Source organism: Rhinolophus sinicus, chromosome 14, assembly GCF_057876585.1.
Source record: "Rhinolophus sinicus isolate RSI-liver-muscle chromosome 14, RSI-T2T, whole genome shotgun sequence".
Classification (NCBI taxonomy): domain Eukaryota; kingdom Metazoa; phylum Chordata; class Mammalia; order Chiroptera; family Rhinolophidae; genus Rhinolophus; species Rhinolophus sinicus.
Window position 1 is genome coordinate 28,720,795 of NC_142514.1, and position 21,571 is coordinate 28,742,365.

The following is a 21,571-nucleotide window of genomic DNA, read 5'->3' on the forward strand; positions in this document are numbered from 1 at the left end:
ACAATAGCCATTATAAAGCCACACAACATTCCATGTCCTTTGGGGCTGATATTACTGCAACGCCTTTAGCTGACACTGGCTGACACACAGGTCTACACGTGCAGGCCCCTGACAAGCTGTGTCCCTCTGCCTCTAACACCCTTCCTTTCCCTCAAATCCTTCATAGTTAGCTCTTTGCTGAAATCTCAGCTCCTCAGAGGCTGACTACCCTACCTAAAACAGCCTCCCAAATCCTGCTCCCTTCTGATTTCTACTTAGCTCTCATCACTGCCTGAATTTCCTTCCTTTTTTCCTTGTAATGTATACATACTTTCCAACTACAAGCTCCACAAGAGTTTTATTGAAGAAAGAAAAAAAATCTCCACTTATTCAATCGTGAGCCAGGAACTGATGGACACTTTATTATGTTATTCCAATTAATCCTCACAAAAACCATGGGTGGCAGAGTTTATTAATGATCTGGCAGGTGAGGCAATTGAAACTCAAGGTTAAAAGTCAAAGTAAAGCAACTTACCAGTGGCCACATAACTAAACTAGTAAGTGGCCGAGCTAATATTACAAAGCCAGGTCTCTGGAATTCGAAACCTAGGCATGCTGCAAGTGTTCTGTGCTTACCTCAAAATTACTGATATGGAACCAGTTACAAAAAGAGCTTCCGGTTGCTCCCAAGATGGTGGGACCACTGAAGAAATTAGGCTTCAGCTGTTTCAACTCAACAGTGACCTGGTGAAGCTCTGGACTTACATGCAGATCAACAGGTCTAGAATCTAATTATAGTTCCTGCCCTCTGGTGGCAGGTACCAGAACAGCACTCACACAGGAACCACGTTATGGGCCCTCCTCCCCATCCCGCCATTGTCTTATATAGTAATTCCAAGCTTTGTGGAGTTACTAGACTCTGTGGCTGTCAAGATAATTCCATGACAGTCCCAACTCTTCTCTCCTCCCAGGGGAGCTTTACATGCATGTATATGTACAAACCTATATACAGAAACATGCCACTAACTCACTGTACAACCTTGGACAACTCACTTTCCTTTGCCTGCGTCTGTCTTCGTCAGATGAGAACACTGAATTAAAGCAGTGTTTCCAAACCCAGGTTTGGCAGTCTCTCTAAATTCTTCCCCAAGAGTGAGAGAAACAAGAAGTGGAACTGGAAGAAAGACGCTGAACAAACTGTGTTCCATGAAGAAGAAGTGATTGTATTTGGGAAACACTGTGACAGGACTCTATCACCACTTTGCTGTTACACCCCCATATACACACTTAAACACAAATTAACTCAGATTAATTTAACTGGGGGTGGCAGTTGTGACTAATTTTGAGATAATTGCATACACGCAGATGGTTCTGGCATTATGCAATGTCAGGAAACTTGCTGCAGAAAAAAATGTTCAGTGAATATTTTAAAAATTAACTTTAAAAAACATTGAAGCCACCATGGTTAAAATTACTTCTCTCTACAATTTTCTTTTTTTTTCCTCCCCACACAAATTTCTATGAACAGAGTTCAAATTTCTGTGACCAGAAAATGAGATATGCTTCTTTTTAAACCCCCCTTTTTATTGACAGGCTCTGGAGGTTACTTAGCAAAGGAAGCTGATCAGTGACAGGAACATGCAAAGGGTTCCTTTCAAGTCAAGGTACCACAAAGACACTGGAGCACGTGACCAAGTTAGCTGAGTAGGCACTTTATACTGGAACCCTGACACGCTTGGTTAGGGACCTCAGCAGAGGCCAGCTTCTGTTCTAGACCAGTGACTCTCAAACTTGGACACTGGAATCCCCTGGGGAGCATTAAAGAATACATCAGTATCACCCCAGAAATTCTGATTTTACTGATCTAAGGCCTAGGCACTGAAATTTTTAAGAGCTCCCTAAGTGATTCTAACTGGCAGCCACGTTTGAGAACTAGTGATCCAGACAGGCCTGTTTAGAAGAAAGAATCAGTCTTGAGTAGTAAAAGAGGTCAGTAAAACAATGGGATGTGAGGAAAAGGTTGGCAGCATTGAGATAATATCACCTGTAAATCATTCTACCCTTCTACCATTATTTCCCTGGAGGACTCTGCAAGGGAGTAATGAATGTTCCTATGTGAACAGAAAACACACACACACACACACACACGCACGCACGCACGCACACACACGTGCGCTCACGCACACATGCACACACACACACACACAAACACACACCAGACAAGATTTTAATGGCGAAGTGTTCTTCTAGAGCAATGCTTTCCAAATACAGATAGACCAATTGTGTTAAGAGTCTCGGGAGAGCCATTTACCATGCAGAATCCCAAGCCCCATTACCTAGAGATTCTGATTCAGCAACTCTGGGGAGAGGTCCAGAGGAGGCCTGGGGAACATGAACACACACACATATATATGTATAATTATATATATATAATTTATTCAAAACTTTTTATTTTGAAAAATTTTAAACCTAGAGAAAAGTAGCAAAAACAGTTTATGAACTATGTATCCTTCACCTAGATTCAATAACTAATACATTTTGCCACATTTTCTTACCATATATCTACACACACTTTTTCCTCTGAACTATGTGAAAGTTAGAGACATCATGACACTTCACCCCTAAATACGTCAGTACATTTGTCCCCAGAACAAGGACATTCTGTTTTAACACTGCAACATTATCATACCCAATAATTTTAGTTAAAAATATTCTTAATTGTCCTCAAAATATTTATAGATATTTAAATTTTTTAAATACAAGATCCAATCAAGAATCACATATTGCATTTGGTTGTCATGTTTCTTTAGTCTCCTTTAATCTGGAATAGCACTGTTGCCTTTTGTTTTTCATGAAATTGGTATTTTTGAAAAGTCTGGGCTACCTGTTTTATAGAATGTCCCACAAGTTGGATTTTTCTGATTGTTCCCTTGATTAAATTACATTCATGCTAAATGGTTTTGACAAAAATATTATACAAGTGACGTTGAGTTTGTCTCACTGCATTTTCCCCTGAATCAACTGAAACGGTAATTTTCTATCATTCCATTTATATTTATTAGCTGGCATTCTGTAAAGACCTTTCCCTGTGACTTTTGATTTTTTTCCCTTTTGTGTATCACTAGGGACCCATGGATGCTATTATCATTGTTCTTTTATTTTTATTATTCTTTTTGGTACTCATATTTTTTCAATTTTGGTTAGTAAGAACCCCTTCAAGCTGGCTCCTGTGTCCTTCCTTCTGATATGTCCCCATCACTCTTTGAGACTTCTTTGCTTTCTGGCATAATAAGATGTTCCAGATTCACCTTGTGTTTTCTCTTCGGCTCAGTCTTGGAATCAGCCATTTCTCCAAGGAGCTTGATTCATTTTAGTGGAGAATGGGATTTAGAAACCAAAATCAAGGTGTGCTCATTGCCTTGAAGTATCTCTGGAGTGTCATTGCTTCTAGTCCTTTTCAATGGACAGAGATTGGAAAATATACACATATGCTACATACATATAAATATATTTATATGTTAAAGTTTAGAGTTCATACCGATATCTCCAATCAAATCCTATACTGCATGGTTCTTCCTGTGCTCCCATTCCATATTATTTACTTATTTGCTCTATCTTCAATACATGCAAAATAGCTTCAGATTATGGCAAAGCCATTAACAATATTAAGAAAAAGTCAGAATTTCTTCGCAGTTCCACTTTTTCTTTAAAATACGCATATTAAGAGTGTACTGTGAAGGTTCAGTGTTCAGGTTATTTGATTTAATTCTTTTCTCAATGTGATTATGATATCTATTTGATACACAGTTCACTTTGCTTCTGTTTGTAATCAATTTTAGGATACGCTTTGTTCATCTTTTTTTGGTTTAATTTTATTTATTAAGTAAAACATCTACATAATTCAAAAGTCAAAAGAATATAAAAGGGTATATTCTCAGAGAAGTGTCACTCTCATTCCTGTAATTTCCACCATATTCCCAGACACTCCCAGTAAGTGGCGTTTTCATTATTTTCTGGTTTAACATTCCTGTGTTTGTTTTCATAAAACTAAGTAAGTATACATAAAAAACAAAATTCATGTATAGTATATATGTATATGTGTATGTGTATATATACACACATATTTCCCCTTTCTCAAAAGTAAGTGGCATTAAGTACATTTAAATTGTTGTGCAACCATCACCACCATCCATCTCTAGAACTTTTTCACCTTCCTCAACTGAAACTCTGTACCCAGTAAACAATAACTGTCCATTCCTCCCCTTCCCTCCAGCTGCTGGCAACCACCATTCTATTTTCTGTCTCTGTGAATTTCTCTGTATTAGGTACCTCATACAACTGGAATTAGACAGCATTTGTCCTTCGTGACTCGCTTATTTCACTTAGCATAATGTCTTCAAGGTTCAGCCACACTGTAGCGTGTGTCAGAATTTCTTTCCTTTTAAAGGCTGGGTAATATTCCATTGTGTGCATATATCACATTTTGTTTACCCATTCTGTTGATGGACACTTGGGTTGCTTCGATCTTTTGGGCATTGTGAATAATGCTGCTAAACATAGGTATACAAGTATCTGCTGGAATCTCTGCTTTCATTCTTTTGCCTATATACCTAGAAGTGGAATCCCTTGATCATATGGTAATTCTATTTTTAATATTTTAAGAAACTGCCATATTGTTTTTCATAGTGGCTGCACCATTTTACATCCCCAGCTAGCAATACACAAGAGTTCCAATTTCTTCACATCTTTACCAACAGTTGTTATTTCTATTTATTTGATAGTAGCCATCCATCTTAATGAGTGTGAAATGGTTATCTCATTTTGGTTGTGATTTGCATTTCCCTAATGATTAGTGATATTGAGCATCTTCTCGTGTGCTTATTGGTCATTTGTATATTTTCTTTAGAGAAATGTCTATTCAAATCCTTTGCCCATTTGTAAATGAGGTAGTTTTTTTTGTTTTTGTTTTGTTTTGTATTTTGTGTTAAAGGAGATTATATATGTATATATATATATAGTTAATAACCAGAATATATATGTATATATATTTAATTTGCAAATATTTTGTCCCATTTCATGAGTTCCCTTCGCACTCTGTTGATAGGTTGCTTGATGAACAAAATTTTTAAAATTTTGATGCAGTCGAATTTAATTATTTTGTTCTTTTGTTGCCTGTGCTCTTGGTGTCATATCTAAGAAATCAATGCCAAATCCTGTGTCATGAAGCTTTTCCCCTATGTTTTCTTCTAAGAGTTTTGTAAGTTTTAGCTCCTACAATAAGGCCTTTGATCCACTTTGAGTTAATTATTATATATGGTGTACAGTGAAGGTCCAACTTCATTCTTTTGCATGGGGATATCCAGTTTTCCCAACACTATTTGTTGAATAGATATGATTTAAAAAACAGCTTTACTGAGATAACACAAATCCCATAAGTATACAATTTGGAGTTGTGCAAAGATCATTCTATTTATCTAATTTTAGAATATTTTCGTCACTCTTCCAAAAAGAAACCCCAGAACTATTAGCAGCCACTCCCATTTCTCCCTTCATCCCAGTCCCTGGAAACTACTAATCTACTTTCTGCCTCTATGGATTTACCTATTTTCTCCTGTGTGGGTTGTCTTTTCACTTTCTTGATAGTGCTTTAAAAGCACAAAAGCTTTTAATTTTGATGAGGTCCAAACTATCTAGTTTTTCTTCTGTTTTTGTGCTTTCGGTGCCATATCTAAGAAACTATTGCCTAATCCAAGACTTACTCCTATGTTTTCTTCTAAGAGTTTCATAGTTTTAGCTCCTACATTTAGTTCTAGCACCCACTTAATAGTTAATTTTTATATATGGTGTGGAGGGAGGGTCCATCTTCATTCTTTTGTATGTGGATATCCAGTCGTCCCTGCATGTTGTTGAAAATTCCCATTGAATTGTCTCGGCATCTTTGTAGAAAATCAATTGAGCAAAAATGTATGGGTTTATTTCTGGACTCTTAAATCTAATACATGGACCTACATGTCTATCTCTATGTCAATACCACAATGCCTTATGTATTGTAGTTTTGCAGCAAAAGTTTTGAAATCGAGAAATATGAGTCCTCAGTAGTGTACTGAATTTTGTCATAGTTCATATGACTTTCTTCCTTATCTTAACATGGTGAATTCCATTAATGAGTTTTCTAAAATTAGGTCTTCATTATCAGAAAAAACATTTTACTTTGCCATAATGAATTATTGTTTTAAATATGTTGAATTCTAATTCCTAATATTTTATTTAGGATTTTTGTAACAATATTCATACATGACTCGTGTGTGTGTGTGTGTGTGTGTGTGTGTGTGTGTGTGTGTTTAAATCAAGTTTAGGTATCAAAGTTCTAAGTGCCTCAAAAAGTATTTGCATATTTTCCTACTTTTTCTATGACCCAGAACTGTACCGTCTAGTACAGTAGTCACCAACCATTCGGGTTTTTAAGCTCTAAATTACAATGAAATAAAGTTAAAAATTCAGTTCCTTAGTTGCAGCAGCCACACTTCAAGCTCAACAGCCACAGATGGCTGGTGACTGCCATACTGGACAGCACAGATGCAACCATTTCCATCATTACAGAAAGTTCTGTGGTGCACTGCTGACCCACAACTACCTCAATAGCACTGAGATTATCTGGCCTTTAAGGATTTCCCTGTAAAATAATCTGCACATGGTACTTTACTATGGTTACAGTTCTATGAAAACTTATGTTTCCTATATATCTGTTTAAATACTGTAATGCTAGTGGGGTCAATTCTGACAAACAGTATTTTTCCATTTCACATAGCTTTTCAAAGGTATTTACATAGAGCTATTTCCTCTTTGTCATTTCTACTTTTGTGTATCTGTGCTTATTCCTTTTTGTCTTTATTAGGGTAACTAGTGGTTTGTGTATTTTGTTGACATTTTTTTTCCCAAAGGACCAGTATTTTGATTTATTGCTTTTCTATTTTCTGTATCATTAATTTCTGTCTTTAGTTTTATTTTTTTTCCTCCCTCCTTTGTATTTTCTTTGTATTATGACTCTATTTTAGCTTTTTCAGTTGGGAATTTAAATCCCTAATTTTTATCCTTTCATTTTTATTGATGTCAAGTATTTAAGGCTAGAAATTTTCTTCCAACCACTGCTTTAATTGTATCTCAAAATTCTGATATATAATTTTTATTTATATGTTTTAAATTTTACAATTTTGGTTTAAATTTACCGTTTTTCAAGCAAGAGTTGTTTAAAGAGTTTTAAATTTCAAAGTGGAAGGGCATTTGCCAGGGCATATAGCTTGATTTGCACACACACACACACACACACACACACACAGGGTACTTTATTCATTAAAGTTTTCAGTACCTTTACTTTTTGTCCTCTTAGCCTGTCTTTTCTTAAGAGAGACATGTTCAGTCTCCTATTGGTGTGTTTGTAGATCTCTTTGCATCTACCATAATCTCTGTTTTGTGAAGATAGATGATTTGTAATTTGGAACTGAATTATTTTTAACTATTACAATTTCATTGTGAATTGTGATACCTTTAAGCATTATAAAGTGGCCTCTTTGTCTTGTATAACGCATCTTGGCCTGAATTCTACCTTGTCTAATATCAGAATTGCAACTTCCGCTGTTATATTATTTGAATTTCCTCAGTATACCTTTGATCAGTTTTATTTTTAGCTTTTCTGATTCACTTTACTTTAGGTATGTCTCCTGTATACAGTATAAAGTTGGACTTAACTTTGAGCACCAATCTGAAAATTTTTTTTCTTTTAACAGATGAGTTAAAACCATTTACATTTATTAATATAAATTATGCATTTGGTTTTTACTGTTTTACTTCCTGTGCTTTCCAGAATTAGTTTATCTCTTTCTCTGTGTGGTCTATTACTTGATATTTTTGTTCCTTTGGTATTTAGGAAGTTTTGGAATTTTGTTTTAGTAGTTATGTTTATGCTAACATCTTTTATGATGTCCTTAATTATTTCCCCCTTATTCTGGCTTCTATTATTTGGCTTATCAGTTTTAAGTGATATTCTTTGATCCCATCTAAACATATTACAGTTGGAAAGGGGTTTTCTTTCTGGTTCCAGTGTTTCTGCTTGGCAGGCTCCTGCTGCACTCCAATCTTCTCTGTTACCCATTTCCTGCAGTGCATGGAAGGAGGTAGTAACCAGTGGCCAGCAGCAGCTTCCCCACCTTACGTAACCACTGCAGCAGAGTTTCTCCAGAGAGACACCTTTCCACGAACAGCTTTCCCAGAGCCCTTGAGGGCAAATTTCTACCAAGTTCCACTGCTGTGGCACCACAGTGACCTCTCTCGCCCAGGGAGCCATAGCTGTGGCCCCCCAACAAGGTCCTTAGCTCAGCACTGGATGGGGGAGGGACACTCTTCCTTGGGCCTTCTATTTCAGCCCCAGTGTAGTGGCCTTCCTTGTGTCTCTATTATACTCTTTGGAGTTCTCGTTCCTTTTGAGTAGCTAATCCCTCATTACTCCCATCCTCTGTTAGAGTTAACAATTATATTAAACTTTCTGTGTTCAAATTACTGTGTGGGTTTTCTCTCTTCATTGGACCTAGGCTGATACACATACTATGCTCTTGTTCTTGCCTCTGTTTTTGTCTTAGATTGATCATCTCTTTTTTGGATGAGGTTCTTTCTTTAATTCCTCAGGAAGGGCTCGGGGTTACAGGATTTCCTAAGTTCTTGCACGCTGAAAACTGTTTCATTAAGAATCTTAGTACTTGAAGAACAGTTTGTCTTGATATAAAATCCTTGTTCACCTTTTTTCTCTTGAATTTCTTGAAAACATTGCTTCACTTCATCTTGCTTTGTATTTTGCTATTGAGAAGTATGATGCGCACCATGACTTTCCTTCCCCTGTGTATAATTGGCCTTTTTGCTAGAGGCTTAGAGAACTTTTTTTATCGTTAGAGTGTACTTGTTTTACTAGACTATTTCTTAGGGCTGACCAATCTGAATCTATTTTCCCAGGAATAAGGTAGGCTCTTTCAATATGCAGGTTCAGGTCTTTATTTTTTAGACATTTTTCTTGTATTATAATTTTAAGTATTCTATTCCATTATTTTATCTTCTTCAGGGACTCCAATTATACATGCATATATACATATACACACTGGATCTTTGTTGACTAGGTTCTGTATCTATCAGTTCCTTTCTGATACTTTTTGACCTTTTTATTTTCTTGGCAATTTTTATATTATATTATTATGTAATATTATATTTTCAGTTGGACCTGTTGTCCCATTTGGCACCCTGGAATTGAGTTTTCAATTGAGATTATTTTGTCTTTCTTCATTTTTTTCCTAGAGTTTGGAAAATTCTACTTTTATATCTTGTCTACTGTGCATTTCTAGTCTGATATTTAAAATTTATGATCCAAAGTATTTTTTCATATCTATCAATACTTGTTTAATTCAAATTGGGTTGTACAAACGTTTTCCTCTGGTTAGTCATTGATTTTGGTGGTAGAATTTTTAGTAGTTAAAATGGTTTTATCCTCTTCTGTTTTTCGTCTATAGAAACATTTTATGGATGTTGACTGCTGTTTTCTAATCAGTTGAAATGTCTTACATTTTTCTGACCAGCAAAAGTTGGAGGTTCTATTTTGGAAAGGCTCTCGAGTCATGAGGATTTCTGTTGGCATAGTGAAAGGTAGTTTCTTTAGTAGATGAGCCTGTTTGGGATGGGGTGAGAAGGTTGGTATGTCTTTTGATTTTATGATTCTCTTTTGTTTCTGTATAAATTACCACCCCTTCCTTCTTTCTTTTCCTTCAGGATTAAGTCTCCCTTTCCCCCAAACGTAGTTATCTTCCCAAGGCTGCTATCTCTAGCCCCTTACATTTTCAACTCACTTTTTTCCTCCTGATTCACCAGTAGCCAATGCTGTAATCCAATAGGTCTTAGCTCTGTTCTCAGTATTTTCCACTCTGAATGGGACTATCTTTTTCTGGGGGTGATTTTAGCTACGTAAACCCTCTGCTGCCCTCTGTCTTTTTTAATGTAGTTCCCACCTACACAAAACTCTCCATACTGGTATGAATCTGGTACTGGCTGTATTGGTTTCAGATCTCTATATCTGAAAATGTAGACTAACATCTAATTGAAATTTGTGATATTCTTGACAGCCAGTTATGTTTAGGCGTGAATTATGGGTACATTTATGAAGAATTTATGGAAAGATTTTGAGTTAGATGGTCACCATTATTTCTGGGACCTTGTATTTTTTAACAGCCTCCCAAGATACTTCTAAATAATGATTCATAAAGTAGGTTGAGAATAATCCAGTAACCATGTGGCTATAAAAACGACTGATGAGTATTTCCATACTAGGAGTCATTTTAGGACATATTGTTAAATGAAAAAAGAAGGTCGAGAAAAGCATGTATAGTATGCTTCATTTATATAAGAAGGTGTAGAATACATATCTATATATGTACACACACATACACTCACACGGATATATTTGTTTATATTTTAAAAAATGGACTATAAACTATAAAAGAAAGTGGTTACCTATGCAGAGGAAACAAATAGAATGAAGGGGATTTCTCTGAGTATACTTTGTTTTATAGAGTTGATTTTATGAACAGTGTATATCATTTATGTATGTATAAAGTATAAATTTTAAAAAGGCAATCTAAAAATAAAAAATAAAATGAAACAAGTCAATCTAGGCTTATATCAAATTGGTAGCACTGCTACCCAGAGAGAAACTAATCCAACTGACCTGGTAGCACATTATTTGACTGTACGTCCCTTGAGAGTGAGAAAAAAAGAAATGCAAATAACTCAAACACTGTTAGTGCTCATAATGGTGGTAATACTGGAATCGTTATCTTGAGACTATTGGATGAGTATTTTAGGATAAAGCAAGTGAGTAATTTTGTTAGCGACATAGAGAACTAGAGTTTTGTTGTGGTACAAAGGAGACACAGGTTTAAAAGAACAAAGATGAAATACGTAAAAACAGCATGGTCCTGAATTTTAGTAGCAAGTATCAAGATGAACTAACGACTTTTATGTTAAGAAAAAAAAAGGATGTTCCTACCTCTCTATACCAAAAACATCTAGAAAGTATGACCAACCCACTAGCACTGAGCACTCTAGTGCTCAGATTATGGTCTCTAAATACTACTTACCATTAAAAGGAGTTCTAAAAGAAATAGCTGATTCCATTTGGGGCAAGAAATGTACACAATAAGCAAGGAACATTTTGAAATTCCAAAAGCCAAGAGAGCTATCAAATAAAGAGTCAGGAAACAATTTGATGAGGTTCCTATGAGGCCAAAGATGGGACGATTCGAGAATCAATAAAAACAATGAGTGCAATGAAATGAAACACATCAAATACGTATGAATCTTTGAGTTTATGATACTCGACAACAAGAAAAGCCTCCTTACACATTTTTGGAGGATGTTAGTAAAGCAATTCATAATTTTAAAAATTGGTAAATAAAAGAATTAAACATTTAAACCATCTTTCTTGCATGCACTATGCCTAAGAATAATCAAATGGTTGATAGAAGTTTATTGTAATAGGTATATTCCATTTAATTTATGTAGATAGAATGATAAGATTAAAATCTCCCATTTTGCAAGCATAGTAAATTAATGAACCTAAATCAGAGGTCAGCAAACAGTAGTCAGCAAACTGGCCACCGGTTTTGTAAACAAAGTGTTATTAGAACACAGCCTTGCCTGTTTGTTTACGTATTGTCTATGGCTGTTTTTGCATCATAAAGAAAATTCGAGTGCTGCAATAGAGAATCTATAGCACGTAAGCCTGAAATATTTACTATCTGACCTGTTAGGAAAATCTGTCAACCCTTGATCTAGACCACAAGCAGTAATGACTGCTATATACGCATATTATAATAGTGAGAGACAATCAGACCATATATGAGGTCTGACAATTAAGTTCGCGAACTCATCCTAGAAAAAGTGCTACATACCTCATTGCTGAGTAGCACTACAGTCACCTTCGGAAGTACTCCCCTTGGGAAGCTATGCACTGATGCCCGTGCCTAGTCTACCCTTCAAAGCAGTTTTGGAACTCTTTTTCTGGAATGGCCATCAGAGCTGTCATCGTATTACCCTTGACGTCCTGAATGTCATCAAAATGTCCTCCTTTCAATATTTCCTTTATCTTCAGGTAAAGAAAGAAGTCACTGGGGGCCATATCAGGTGAGTAGGGAGGGTGTTCCAATACAGTTATTTGTTTACTGCTAAAAGGTCCTTCACAGACAGTGCCGTGTGAGCTGGTGCATTGTTGTGATGCAACAGCCATGAATTGTTGGCGAAAAGTTCAGGTCATCTTCATTTAATTTTTTCATGCAGCCTTTTCAGCATTTTCAAACAGTAAACTTGGTTAACTGTCCATTCAGTTGGTACAAATTCATAATGAACAATCCCTCTGATATCAAAAAAGGTTAGCAATATTGGTGCAACAAGTTTGTGAACTTCATTGTCAGACCTCGCATGCTTCCTAACAGAAGTAAACACCACCATCTGTGAAACACTCTTATGAAAAAACAGAACCTGAATCTAATCAAGCCTCTAGATCTAACTACCAATTTCTAGGAAAGAGAAGATAGAGAAACATGTTAAATGATACTATAGAGATACAATCGGCAAAATCTAATTGTGGGAAATTATGAAGACAAATGACTTAGGTTTTCAACTTCATAAGCTGCAAGAAAAAATTAAGAGAGAAGGAAAACCCAAAGATTAAAAGATATTTAAGGGACTTATCAACCAACTGCAATATGTGGATTTTATTTGGATCCTGATTCAGAGAAACTATAATAGAGAGAGAAAAAAGAGAAAGACACAGAGAGAGAGACACAATAGGCAAAATTTAAACACTGAGTATTTGTTGATACTAAAAATTATCATCAGTTTATTTACATGTGATGTTATTATAATTATGTTTTAAAATGTTATCTATGAATGACATATACTAAATATTTAATGATAAAATGATACTATGTTTGGGCAGTTGAGCAGAAGGGGGCAGAGGGTTGTAATGGTACAGATAAAACAAGACTAACTCTGTTGATAATTATCAAGGATAAGGGACACATGGACGTGCTATTCTTTCTACTTTTGTATATGTTTGAAATTTTACATTACAAATAATTTTTAATGGGGGAAATGCTAAATAACCACCTGGGGAACTCTTTCAAACAGTACATGTCCTCTAATTCTCAATTAATCTAGCACAGCCTCCTGATGGGAACATAGCCCAAAGCCCGTAACCCATCTCTCTCTGTCCTCCATTGAGAATCACTGCAATAATGATTCATAGTAACTGAGACATTGGCTAAATCTCTCAGGTATACTGAGGCAAAAAAAAAAGGTGAATGTGATCTTGAGGAAAAAAAAGCTGGGGGGTTATTAGTTTAAGTAAAATAATGCATTTTATATTGGATAATTAATTTAAAGTGAGAAAATTCCCAGGACCATATGAGAATTTAGGGGAAAGGCGAAAAGGGACCCTTATAACACTCATCCTTTCTACTGGGAGATTTTCCCCTCACCTCTTATTATCATTGTAGAATTTGGTGAAAGCTCTGTGGTTTTTTGTGGCAGATTAAATGGCAAGACCTCCTTCCATTCTCTCAGGGTAAATGGGAACTAACAAAAAAGGACGATAGGTTTGGTTTTTTGTTAGAAAAAGGAAAGTTTGAAAGATGCTTGGATGTCATAAGTTAAAGTAGAGAGGAAGATGTCCAGATTGTACAGCTCATTTTATTTTGCGTGGGCCTTTTCTTTTGGGGCATATGAAAAAGAAGGGATAGGCAGGGGATCCTAGGCTTTCCCAAAATGGCATGTACAATTTTGGAAAGTAACAAGTTGGCTAAGGAGAGGTTGGGTCTAGTTACTCACCCAGAGGGGGCTGCAGCATACCCCCATTCTTCTCACAGTTCCCCACAGGCTGGATTTCAGCTGAGTCAACCAGCCGCCAGAAGTCATTCTTGTTGTCGCTGCCATCAAGGCGAAGACGGAGGCGAGCACCTGTCAGTCCAACGACTGTGGCAATACAGGTGGATGTGGTGTTCCTGGGGTCCTGTGCTTCCAATTTCATGCTGATCTTGAACTCGTTGCTTGGAGGTGTGTAGGACTGAGGAGAACAAGCCATGGGGATTAGGCAGACTAAGGTAAATGGCATTTTCAGTAAGGATGTTAAGAGATGGAGCCTGAAAACTTATGCTTTGGACTCAAACATGTTACAGCTGGGCCAGGGGCAACCACCCTGAATTATTGCCTAACACTCAGGAAGGGTTACATGCAAAAGAAACACTGAAAGGGAAGATGAAGGGGAAAAATTTACTTTTCACTAAAGCATGAAGTATTGACTCACACAAGTAAGAAAAGGACAAGAGTGCCTCAGATGGTCCTAACTTGAAGGCTTTCTCATCTTACCTTCTCTAACTCCCTCATCCTCCAGGTATTCAAGTTTTCTTTTCAGAAATCATCCTGTTTACCTGTCATATCCTTAGTGTCTCCTCATGGAGCATTTCAATATATTGGTTTGTACATCCACCACACAGACTAACTATTGGGGGTTAATTTTTTTCTTATTTTGACATTTACTTATAAATCAATTCATATTTTAAAAAACAATTTTAAGTTATAATTGACATACAATAAACTATACACTTCAGTAAGTCTTGACATATGTATACATCCATGATACCATATATATCATATACACCCTTGAAACCATCACCACAATCAAGATAATGAACGTGGACTTGTTCTCTCATGTCCCTTGATAATCCCTGTCTAGCCCTTCCCAGACCCCTGTACTCAGGCAAACAAACGGTCTCCTTTCTATCACTGATTGATTTGCACTTTCTACTCTTAAGTGGAATCATAGAGAACATACTATTGTTTTTTGGTTTAGCTTCTTTCACTCAGCGTGACTATTTTGATATTCATCCATATTGTTGAATACATCAATAATTCATTTCTTTTGTTTTTTTTAAAGACTTTTGTAAAAGCAGCTTTAAGTTCACGACAAAATTGAGAGGAAGGTTGAGAGATTTCCCATATACACCCTGCCCGCACATACACAGTCTCTCCTTTTACCAGCATCCCATACCACAGGGGTAAATTTGTTACAACGATGAACCTATCTATATTCATACATCCTAATTACCCAGAGTCCACAGTTTACATTAGGGTTCTGTCTTGGACTTGTACATCCTATGGCTTTGGTCAAATGTATAACGACACATATCGACCATTATAGTATCATACAAAGTAGTTTCACTGCCCTAAAATTCCTCTGTGATTTGCTTATTCATCCCTCCCATTCAACCATTGGCAACTACTGATCTTTTTACTGTCTCCATAATTTTGCCTTTTCCAGAATGTCCATATAGTTGAAATCATACAGTAAGTAGCTCTTTCAGATCGGCCTCTTTCCCTTAGTAATATGCATTTAAGTTTCCTCCATGTCTTTTCATGCTTGATAGCTCATTTCTTTTTAGGACTGAATACTACTACTTGGTCTGGCTATACCACAGTTTATTTATCCATTCACCTACTGAAGGACATGTTGGTTGCTTCCAAGTTTTGGCAATTATGAATAAAGCTGCAATAAACATCATGTGCAGGTTTTTGTGTGCTAGTAAGTTTTTAGGTCTTTTGGGTAAACATCAAGGAATGTGATTGCTGCATTACATGGTAAGAGTATGTTTAGTTTTGCAAGAAATCACCAACCTGTCTTACAAAATGGCTGCACTATTTTGCATTCCCACAAGCAATGAGTGAGAATTACTGCTGCTCCACATCCTCGCTAGCATTTTTTGGTGGTGTCAGTTTCTGGATTTTTAACCATTCTAATAGCTGTGTAGTATCTCATTGTTTTAATTTGCATTTGGAACATTTTTTCATTTGTTTTTTTAACATACCTTTTTTGGTGAGGTGTCTAAGATCTTCGGCCTATTTTTTAATTAAGTTGTTGATTTTCTTATTGTTGAGTTTTTAAGTGTTCTTTGTATATTTGGCATAACAATCCTTTATCAGATGTGTCTTTTGCATGTATTTTTCTCCCAGTCTGTGGCTTGTTTTATTCTCTTAAAAGTCGCTTTCGCACAGCAGAAGTTTTTAATTTTAATGAAGTCTAGCTTATCAATTATTTCTTTCACAGATCATGATTTTGGTGTTGTATCCAAAAAGTTATTACCATACCCAAGGTCATCCTATTTTTCTCTTACGTTAAATTTTAGGAGTTTTAAGTTTTACATTTAGAGCTGTGGTCTATTTCAAATTAATTTTTTTGAAGGGAGTAAGATATAGATTATTTTTCTGCATGAAGCTGTTCAGTTGTTTCAGCACCATTTGTTGAAAAGACTATCTTTGCTCCACTGTACTTACTGCCTTTGCTTCTTTGTCAAAGATCAGTTGACTATATTTATGTGGGACTATTTTGGGGCTCTTTATCTGTTTCATTAATCTATCTGCCTCTTCTTTTGCCAATATCTCTGTCTTGATTATGGTGGCTTTATAGGTAAGTCTTGAATTTGGGTAGTGTCAGTCTTCAAGGCTTGTTCTTCTTCAATATTGTGTTGGCTCTTCTGGATCTTTTGATAAACTTTAGAATCAGTTTGTCAATATCCACAAAATAACATGCTGGAACTTTGATTAAGCTTGCACTGAATCTATAGATCAAGTTGGGAAGAACTGACATTTTGACAATATTGAGTCTTCCTATTCTTGAACATGGATTATCTCTCTATTTTTAAATTCTTTGACTTTGTTCATCAGAATTTTGTAGTCTTCCTCAGATAAATTTTATACATATTTTGTTAGATTTATACCTAAGTACTTCAATTTTGGGGGGTGCTAATATAAATGGTATTGTTTTTAATTTCAAATTCCACTTTTTAACTGCTGGTATATAGAAAAGCAATTGACTTTTATGTATAACCATGTATCCTGCAACCTTGCTATAGTTGCTTATTAGTTCCAGAAATATTTTTGTTGATTCTTTTAGATTTTTTACATAGACAATCATGTCATCTGCAAGCAAAGAGAGTTTTACTCCTTCCTTCCTCCCCAATCTGTAAATCTTTTTTTCTTCTTCTTATTTTATTGCAATAGCTAGGACTTCTAGTATGATGTTGAAAAGGAGAGGTGAGAGGGACACACTTGTCTTATGCCTGATCTTAGTGGGAAAGCTTCTACTTTCTCACCATTAAGTATGATGTTGGCTATAGTTTTTTTTTTTTTTTAAATAGATATTAGTATGATGCTGGCTATAGGGTTTGTTTATAGATATTATCACTCAGCATAACTATTATGATATTTATCCATACTGTTGAATGTATCAATAATCCATTTCTTTTTATTGCTTAGTAGTATATCATGTTGATGAACACTTGGTGTGTTCCCAGTTTTTGACTATTACAAATAAATCTTCTATGAACATCCATATACAAATCTCTGTATGGAAAAATACTTTCTATACTTATTTTAGAAATATCTAAAAGTGGAATGAATGGATCCTATAATAGGTATATGTTTAACTCACCTACCAGAAAATTTACATTTTTACAGTGTAATTTAGTGGTTTTTAGTATATTCAGAGGCAAACATCACTCCACCTAAACTTGGAACATTTTCATTATTCTTCCCAAAGAAACCCCATACCCATTAGCATTCTCCCCTCAGCCCAGTCCCTGGAAACCATTCATCTATTTTCTGTTTCTATGGATTCAGAGATTTAATATATGGATATTCTGGAGATTTAATATGAATAAAATTTTACAATATGTGAGTAACTCTTTTCTTCACTTAGCATAATGTTTACAAGGTTAATCTGTAGTGTATATCACTACCTCGTTCATTTTATTGCTGAATAATATTACATTGTATGGATATACATTTTGCTTATCCATTCATCAGATGATGGACATTTGGGTTGTTTCCTCCTTTTGCGTATTATGTATAATGATGCCTTCAACATTTGTGTATAAGTTTTTGTGTGGTCATGTTTTCATTTCTCTTGGATATATACCTAGGAGTGAGACTGCTGGGTTACGTGGTAATTCTGTGTTTAACATGTTGAGTAACTTTCAAACTGGTTCCTAAAATGGCTACAGCATTTTACAATCTCACCAGCTATATATGAAGGTTCCAATTTCTCTATATTCTCACCAACACTTTATTGTCTGCCTTTTTTATTTCAGCTATCCTAGTAAATGTGAACTGGTATCTCATTGCAGTTTTGATTTATATTTCTAAAGACTAATGATGTTAAGCATCTTTTATGTACTTGTTGGCCATTTGTATATGGAGAAACAGCTATTCAAATTCTTTGCCCATTTAAAACATAAGTTCTTTGCCTTAAAGTTGAGGTGGTAAGAGTTCTTCACGTCTTCTGGATACAAGTTCCTTATCAGATACATGATTTACAAATGTTTTCTCCCATTGTGTGGGTTGTCTTTTCACTTTACTGAGAGTGTCTTTGGAAGCACGAAAGCTTTTAATTTTGAAGAAGTCCAATCTATCTAGTTTTTCCTCTGTTTGTGCTTTTGGTGTCTTATCTAAAACCATATCCTAATGCAAGGTCATGAAGATTAACTCCTAAGTCTTCTTCTGAGAGTTTCATAGTTTTAGCTCTCACATTTACTTCTATCATCCACTTCGAGTTAGTTTTTATATATGGGAGGTAAGAGTCCAACTTCATTCTTTTGCATGCGGATATCTAGTTGTCCCTGCATCAGTTATTGAAAATTCCCACCAAATTGTCTTGGCATCTTTATTGAAAATCAATTGAGCATAATGTATGAGTTTATTTCTGGAGTCTCAAATTTAGTCCACTGATCTATATGTCTGTCTTTACACAAGTACCACAATGTCTTGACTACTGTAGCTTTGTAGTAAGTTTTGAAATCAGGAAATATGAATCCTTTACCTTTGTTCTCCTTTCCGAAACTGTTTTGGCTATTCTGGATCCCTTGTATTTCTGTATGAATTTTAGGGTCAACCTGTCAATTTCTGCAAAATAGGCAGTTGGGATTTTGATAATAATTACTTCAAATCAGTAGATCAATCTGGAGAGTATTACTGTCAGCTATGTAATTTGCCAATATTTTAGTACTGTGGCTTTAGTACTGTGGTATAAATTACTTTTTTTCAAGTTAAGGATGTATAATTCAATTCCTAATTTATTTAGTGGTGTGTTTTTTTCCATAGTATGCTGCAGTTTTTCTGCTGAACTATTTTCCAAAGTACTAGAACTATTTTACATTTTCTCCAGTAGTTTATGAAAATTCCATTTGCTCCACATCCTTGCCATTATTAGTAGGGGGTTAGTCTTTTTTCATCAGATATATTTAAATAAATGTACAGTGATGTCTCATTAAGCTTTTACTTTCTGTTTTCCTAATGAAATGATGTTGATCATCAATTCATGTGCTTATTTGCCACCCATATATTTTCTATGGTTTTCATTCTAATCTTTCAATTTGGAGCCCTTTAATTCTTTTTTTTTTGGCCTGGTGGCATTGGTAATACAACTTTGAAACTTTGAATAGGAATGGCAAGAGCAGACACCCTTGTCTTGTTCCCGACCTCAAAGAAAAAGCATCTAGTCTTACCATTAAGTATGATGTTATCTGTAGATTTAGGGTTTAGGATTTAGAAAATTTCCTTCTATTTCTTGTTTGCTGAGAGTTTTTATTAGTAATGGACATTAGATTTTGTCAAATGTTTTTTTCTGCATCTATTCAGGTGATCATATGCTTTCTTCATTAGTGCATTCATATGGTAAATTACACGGAATTATTTTTGAATATTAAATCAATCTTGCATTCTTGAAATTAAACCCCACTCGGCCATGAATTATTTTTATATATTGTTGGATTCAATTTCCTAAAATTTTGTTCAGAATTATTAAATGTATTTTCATGCGTGATGTCGCTTTGTAGTTTTCTTTTCTATCAGTGTGTTTGCCTGGTTTTAGTATCAGAGTAATGTTTGCCTCATAGAATGAGATGGGAAGTATTCCCTTCTCTTAAATTTTCTGGAAGAGTGTAGAATTTGCATTATTTTTTCCTTAAATGTATGTAACAATTCACCAGTGAAGTCATTGAGGCCTGGAATTTTTTACAAATTAGATTTCTGTAACAGAAATAGTGCTATTCAGATTTTTTATCTTCTTAAGTGAGCTTTGGTAATTTGTGTCATTCATGAAATTATCCATTCATCTACGTTGTCAAATTTAAAGACAAAACTTTGTTCATTATTATCCTTTGTTCTTTATTATCCTTTTAATATCTACAGAACCCATAGTGATGTTACCTCTTTCGGTTTTGATATTAATAATTTGTGTTTTCTCTCCTTTTGTTCTTGATCAATCTGTCCAGAGGTTTATCTCACTTTTATTGATCATCGCAAAGAATCAGCTTTTGGTTTCAATGATTTTCTCTATTATCTTTGTTTTTTATTAGATTTATTTATGCTCTAATCTTGATTTATGCTCTATTACCCGTCCTCTAATTACTTTGGTATTAACTTGCTCTTTTTTCCTTGCTTTTTAAAGTGGAAGCTGAGGTCACTAAATGAAACTTTTCTTCTTTTCTAACATAGGTGTTTAGTGCTATATATTCCCCTCTAAATACTGCTTTGGCAGCATACCATAAATTCTTAAATGTTCTGCCTCCATTTTCATTTAGTTGAAAATACTTTCTAATGTCCCTAAATGTCCCTAATGTCCCATCGGTATTTAGAAATGTGATACTTAGTCTCCAAATATTTGGAGATCATCCAGATAACTTTCTGCTACTGATTTTTAATTTAATTCCAAAGTATCAGAGGACATACTTTGCATTACTTAAATGGCTTTAAATTTATCAAGCCTTATTTTATTGTCCAGAATATGGTCTAACTTGGCAAATGTTCTGCATGTAGTTGAAAAGAACATATATTCTATTGTTGTTGGAGAGTGTCAATCAGGTCAAGTAGGTTGATAGTGCTGTTCAAGTCTATTATATACTTGCTGATTTTCTGTCTGCTTGTTCTTTAACTATAGAGAAGAGTATTAAAAGTCTGACCATAGATAAATTTCTTCTTACAGTTCTATCACTTTTTGCTTCAGGTAAGGATTATCTGATCCCTTAGCATGACGGAATTACCTTCTTTAGCCCTGGTAATATTCTTTGCTTTCAAATTATTATAGACAATGTCAGTCAGCATGGTATATCATTTTTCATTCTTTTACTTTTAACCTACTTGTGTCTTTATACCGGGGGTGCCAAAAAAATGTATACAAGTGGACACTTTGGTCAAAGTTGCTCAAGCAGTAGTTCGCTGTAATCAGAAGTGTCTGGACGCTGATGGTAACCACTTTGAGCACCTCTTGCAATTGCAGAAGTCAAATGTGACTTGTATTCATCTTTTGTTATTGGTATATATTGAGTACTACAATTTTAATACAGTTTTCCTTTCTTAAAATGGTATACATTTTTTTGGCACCCTCTGTATTTAAAGTGTAATTTCTTTCAAACAGTGTATAATTGCATCTTGCTTTTTATCCAATGTGACAATC

General features: G+C 35.2%; 1 protein-coding gene across 13 annotated transcripts in view; it reads right to left on the reverse strand.

Annotated features, from left to right (window-relative positions):
• SCMH1 (Scm polycomb group protein homolog 1) overlaps nucleotides 1–21,571 on the reverse strand; it is a 145,183-nt gene that overhangs the window by 71,382 nt on the left and 52,230 nt on the right. For 12 of the 13 annotated variants that reach the window (XM_019737146.3, XM_074334515.2, XM_019737138.3 and 9 more), the window contains one exon: nucleotides 13,897–14,131. In XM_019737146.3, coding sequence (XP_019592705.1) covers nucleotides 13,897–14,131 — 235 coding nt within the window. Of the gene's footprint in view, nucleotides 1–2,315; nucleotides 2,362–13,896; nucleotides 14,132–21,571 lie in introns of all 13 variants that reach the window. The other variant, XM_074334516.2, reaches the window with a different exon arrangement.